Source organism: Macadamia integrifolia, chromosome 3 (assembly GCF_013358625.1).
Source record: "Macadamia integrifolia cultivar HAES 741 chromosome 3, SCU_Mint_v3, whole genome shotgun sequence".
Taxonomy (NCBI): Eukaryota; Viridiplantae; Streptophyta; class Magnoliopsida; order Proteales; family Proteaceae; genus Macadamia; species Macadamia integrifolia.
The window spans coordinates 27,214,050-27,220,049 of record NC_056559.1 but is presented as its reverse complement, the minus strand read 5'-3'; the positions used below and the strand labels follow the sequence as shown (position 1 = coordinate 27,220,049).

General features: G+C 35.5%; 1 protein-coding gene across 1 annotated transcript in view; it reads right to left on the bottom strand.

Annotated features, from left to right (window-relative positions):
• Window positions 1-969, bottom strand: part of LOC122072694 (serine/threonine-protein kinase SAPK3-like) — a 5,825-nt gene extending 4,856 nt beyond the window's left edge. The window contains exon 1 of the mRNA XM_042637083.1: window positions 563-969. Coding sequence (XP_042493017.1) covers window positions 563-685 — 123 coding nt within the window. The 5' untranslated portion in view covers window positions 686-969. The remainder of the gene's footprint in view (window positions 1-562) is intronic.
• Window positions 970-6,000: the final 5,031 nt, after the last annotated feature.

The following is a 6,000-nucleotide window of genomic DNA, read 5'->3' as shown; positions in this document are numbered from 1 at the left end:
TACCAATTAATCTTAATCCCACAGTTACTAAATTTAATCTGAATATCACTTCTACTCTACTCACTTTAGACAATAAAATATTCAAATTAACAGAGTAAATAAACCATAAGATGCAAAGAGAGAATCAAAAGGAGATATGTAGCACCACCTAAATCAATGGCAAAAAGGAGTCAAATCCCATTCCAATTACATGAACAAAGGTCTAAAATGCAAATTAGGTAACAGATGGAATTATTCATCGAAATTCTAACAGTGCCAAACTTCATGAGGAAAGTGTCACCGATTGATCAAGAACTGGTAGAACAACAAGTCAAGGGGAAAAGATTCAAATAAAACCCAAGCAACTTTCTTCTTCTTCTTCTTCTTCTTCTTCTTCTTCTTCTTCTTCTTCTTCTTTTTAATTAATTAATTAATTAATTAATAGAAACCCAAGTAACCCATTTCAATAGATTAAGAAATGCATAACCCAGATGAAGACCCAAAGGAGAAGCAATGATTAACATGATTACAGAAAGACCTAAAAACAGAGGAGAAAAAGAAGATTGACTGTTTGAATGAATACCTTCTTCCCCCTCTCTATGTATTTGACTGCAACAAGCTCCTTGGTCTTCTTATCTCTGACTAACCTCGCAACCCCAAAATTCCCAGACCCAAGTTCCTTCAATGGCTCATAACGCTCCTCCATCCCAACACAGCCGCCAAAAAACAAAATAAAATGCTTACAGACCACCCCAGAACCCGAAAACTCAGAAGCAAATGGTACCCAGATGGAGAAAAAAGATAAATTCAAAAGAAGATCCACAGATTTGAAGAGCAGAAACGAACTTTAGTGAGAGCTCAACTACCGCTCTTAAGTGAGTCTAAAGCTTCCATTTTTTGGTGTTGCTCTTTATTTCAAATAAAAAACCACAAAAGTAAGACAGCCCCACAACCCACAGTCGCTGTATCAAAAACCCCTCCAAAAAATCTCATATTTTCTTGATTCTCTCTGGAATTTAAGGACACGTAAGGAACAAAGGGTCGCTGACACCCCTCTGTCCCTGTCTAATACCAAGGGTACAGAGACAGAGAGCGAAAGCGAGACTGCGAGAGAGAAAGAGAGAGGGGTAAGACTGTTGTGTTTGACACGCGGAAATGGTCCAGGGTTGTGCGTATGTTTAAGGATAAGGTACGTGGAGGTTAAATCGTAATCAATCATATATGTTCCCCAATACGGAAGTGTCCAATACTCCAATGTGAGTACATTGGGTCCCACTTCATAAACGACTATTAGGTTCGTTGGGCCGTATTTCATCATCAAACCTGACACGTAGTAAAAGAAAAGTATGACCCACCACACCACACCACACCACACCAAGGAGCGGGAAGGCTGGGGAAGAAAGAAGAAATCAGAAATTCTGTGTTTACTGGAAAGTAGAGAGGAATCTAACCACAATCATGGTTGGCTGCCGACGTAGTTGTCTGCGCTTTATTGTTTTTTAAATTGAGCAATTGGGAAAGGAAAAGAAAATAAAAGAAAAGAAAAGGAAATAGCGCACGTTAGTATCAAGTTCCAGTAATTTAAAATTCGATTCTGTCTGACATCTTTCTGAGCCACTTGGAATCGGAATTGAAATTGGTATCGGAATCAATCAAACTTTAGAAATTTCGGTCGCTCAACTTTATCTTTCTTAATGATTTGGCTAAAGCATCTAGGGAGAGTTTGAAATCCTCTTTCTAAAATACTTTTTTTTGGTGAAATAGAAGATCTAAAGGTCCGTTTGATAACGTTTTAAGAAACATGTTTCTGTTTTCAGAAACAGTAGAAACGGAACAAAAAGTGTTTGATAAAACTGTTTCGTTTCACTTATTTTTAGAAATAAAAATATAAATTTTTACTTATTTATGATTCAATAAATGACCCAAGCGAAACAAGTTTGCCGTTTCTGGAAATGATTTGTGGCAATTCTTTCACTGGTTACCATCGACTTCTAAAAACATGACTTATCAAACACCTTCAATTCCGTTTCTATTTTTAGAAACGAAAATTTATGTTTCTGCCGTTTCTTGAAATAGAAACGATAGAAACGTTATCAAACGGGCTCTAAGATTTAGTTTAATTGTCAAAAGAAATAAAAAATAATAATAATTTAAAACATATATGTATATATATAAATCAATCATCACATCATGATGAACATTCTTGATGGATGATATAAATAGATTGGCTTCATATGATTACACCTCTTGATCTAAAAAACTGGAGGATTTGACCACTTGTGTTCGAGAGTCTCAAGCTTTCCTAGAACACAAAGAGAGCAAGAGAAATTCTTGGAATGCTTGTTAAAAGCTCAACCCTTATTGTTTCAAATGAAGGAGGGCCAACCCTTATTTATTCTTGGAGGCTTTATAAATGAATGGTTAAGATTTATACATGTGTCACTAACCTAAGAAGGCTAAAGAATTTTCTAGAACTCTCTTTATAACTTTCTCACTCTACTAGATATTTCCTTCTACTCCCTATATATCTATCCTCCCCTCAAGAGCCTTCTCCATTTACAGACAAATCATTCGTAGAAAAAATTCCTTATTGTCCCCAAGTCTTCGACAGTTCACCTCATCATGGAAGTGCTATATTTGTTCCTCAAATTGCCACAATTCATCTGTTTGTTCCATGATGCTTCTCGTTTTGGTAGTCATTTCTACTTGATAAAGTACTCTTCTCAAAGGATGCTAATAACATTATTGGTGACCGTTGCGACTAGTGTTGGGTCTTCCATGTATTCGTAGTGAGGTTTAAGGTAACTTATATAGAAGAATTAATGTATCTTCAGCTAGGCCAATTTTTTAATTTTTTTTTCCGAATGAGCCAGCAATTTATTGAAGGTAGTAGGGAACCTTCCCTACTTTCTTAACAATTGGAAAAAGGTCCTTTGTAGTGTCTTACTAATCCTTTGTGAACATTTCGGAACACTTTAAACTGGTGGGGTAACACATTTATTATAACCATATGTAACTACTTGTAATCACTTGATTTCTTGGATGAAGAATGAAAGTATGATAGACTTAAAATGACAAAAGGATTCTTATAATTTGTTTTTGGAGAAAAAAGGTAATGGCTTCCTCTATTAAGTCAAAGACACTAAGCTTCATCATAAAATTATTTTATTTCTTATCTTCTGTTACATGTATGATTGGGACATATGTTAATATGATGTGGCAGGCAAGGTGAAGTATGTTAGTTACTTTGAGGTTATATTCTCATTAGTTATTAAGTGGTTATTTTTAATTACGGTGGAGTTAAATATTACTAGAAAGTGTACGTGGGTAAGAATTATTATTAAAAAATTGTAACAACTTGTATTATTTTTAATTGCGAATAATCATGATAGCTTTGAAATCCAATAACTCTTTGAATTAAAAGTAGCTTCCTCCATAAGATCTCAAACTTGGTCTGTAAAGCTAATATACTAAATAGGGAATTATTCATTTTTTTATCTCATTATATCTCTTTCTCATTTATTTCTTCTATTTTTCACTTATGTTGTCTTTACTTGCATCAGTGCACGTAACATTTTCCATATCATATTTTCTCTCTTTTTCATCTTATCTCCCCCTTCTCTCGTGCTCACATCACAATCCTTTTGATTGGCACTCACAAAATGTCAAATTGATTTGCTCCATTTGGTCATTGGTTTGGGAATGAAAACGTATACAAAAGTGTTTATTTTCCTTCGAATTGATTAGATAAAGAAAGAAGGGATTTTCAAAACGATAGGAGACAGACAGATCAAGTACATATCACTAGCTAACACAATCAATCTAGGGTGAATCTCACCGTCCATCTACTTTTTTTTTTATAGAAAAATCTAACTCCGATTAAATCAATATCTCATTTTCCTTTTGTTACCAAGGAGATCGATGTTCTATTACTTTCTTAATCAACTCTTGCTCATATAATTCATTGAACCTAAATCTTAAAGCGAAAGGTCTCGATCACTCATGATCAATTGTGAAATCTATGAAGACTTCACCACATTCTTGACAAAAAAAAAAAGCTGGGCTTTACAGCTAATGAAATAAAAGTAGGACCCACTCTACAAATGGAATTCTGTGTTTACCGGAAAGTAGAGGAAAAGGCGCACGTTAGTGGGAGGCGATAGCTTCAAAACTCGGTTTGGGCTGCTGCCTTGGAAAGGAGTGACAGAGACAGACAGAGATCGATTGCTCTGGAGGTTCATGTAAGCTGTAAGCGAAATCGGTATCGGATCATGTATGATCCGATAGACTGGCTTCATATGATGTCACCTCTTGATTTGAGAAACTGAAGGGTTTGACCGTCGTGGCTCCTGTCTGATTGGAATCAACATTGATAATGATTCATCACATTGAATTCAATCAATTTATCTATTAATTTTCGGTTAAAAAAGTTTGTGGGATACAATATGGTTTTGCCATATAATAGAAGATTTTTTTTTTCTTTTTCTGGTAAGATAATAAATAAAGGTCCTTGTCCTGATTTTTTGAAAGCATCTTTGTCAACAAATTATGAAATCCATGAATGATTGCAAACAGGGGGTGTAACTCTTGCCTTTATGGCCCCAAACGTCTTGATCTATCGGGAGTCCAAATAGGCTTGGGCTAAGATTTTTAACCCTGAGGGTTAAGGGTATTAATTCTAAATCTATACTGATAGGCCCGACCAAGCCTGACATGTTTACGGCCCAACTTAGACTAATCAATTTAATAAATGTGTTGGACTTATTTAAGGTGAGGTAGCTAGCCCGTCAGACGTCTGACCAAACTAACACGTTATACGTCTGGCTTGAACTGACTCATTAAACCCGAATCAGTCTGAGCCCCTTTAATATTACATAAAATTCCTATTTTGCCACTGCTAGTAAGAAACTAATTAAACTTTCTTACCTTTTGCTTTGTAATAGGAATTGATTTAATTAAATTTTGTTTTGTAAGTTTTATTGGTCATAATCTCTTCTTCGGTTTTTTTTTCTTCTTTTTTTTCCTCTTTTCTTTTTTGTAAGAATAACCATAATTTTATATCATTTTTCTTCTTTATTAAAGATTTGCGTCATATATTTTTGGCTTTTCAACCCACTTAAGAAAAGAATTTTAGGGTAGGTATGTTTAAAGCCTGTTTAGAATTAAATAGATCCGTAGCCCAGTTAAGGCCCGTTTAAGGTAGCTCGACATCGATCAGCCTGATTATAAATTGTACCATTGCCTTTAAAGCTAGGCCCATTTACTTAAATGGGCATTCAAGGTGCAAGACTTCCAAGTGGTCAAGCCCGACTAAGACTAGACCAGCTCGGCCGATTGACACCCCTAGTGAGCACGGGTTAGGGTTGAAAAATATTGACCCTGAGTTAGGGTTAGGCCGGGTTTGGGTTGAAACTTAGGTCCAATCCACCTCTGATTTTAATCTTGGTTAATGTAATATAATTTAGGACTATCATCCTATACATTTCATTCAAAATAATGAAATTTAGGTCATTAATTCTTTATAACACAAATGGCAAAAAAGGAGTCAATTAGAATTAGTCTGACTTTGGAAAAAATAAAGACTAATTAGGGTCAACGTGGCCCAATCAGAGTCAACTAGGGTCAGGTTAGGTTGGATTAGGACTGGATTGAATTTTGGAACCTAGGATTGGGTTGAGGTTTTAAGAAACCCGATCCAACTCGGCCTTGTTTCACTCCCAATTACAAAGTTTATATGGTAGATTGGATGAGTTCAATTTTGTATAGAACCCAATAACCTTTACATAATATCTAATTTTGAGACCATTTGAAATGGGACAAATGGCAAAATAAAGCTATGACAAACACTGAAAATCCAAATGGAACGTGTCAATGCATGAGAAAGTAAATGATAGCCTGAGGATCCTCTTCCTCACCGCACCGGTGGACGGCTGGGAGCACCCAGGAGAATGGTTCTTAAACGATAAGTCTAGAACTTTACACAATTACACGATTATATATCCAATGGCTCTCAAGGACTTG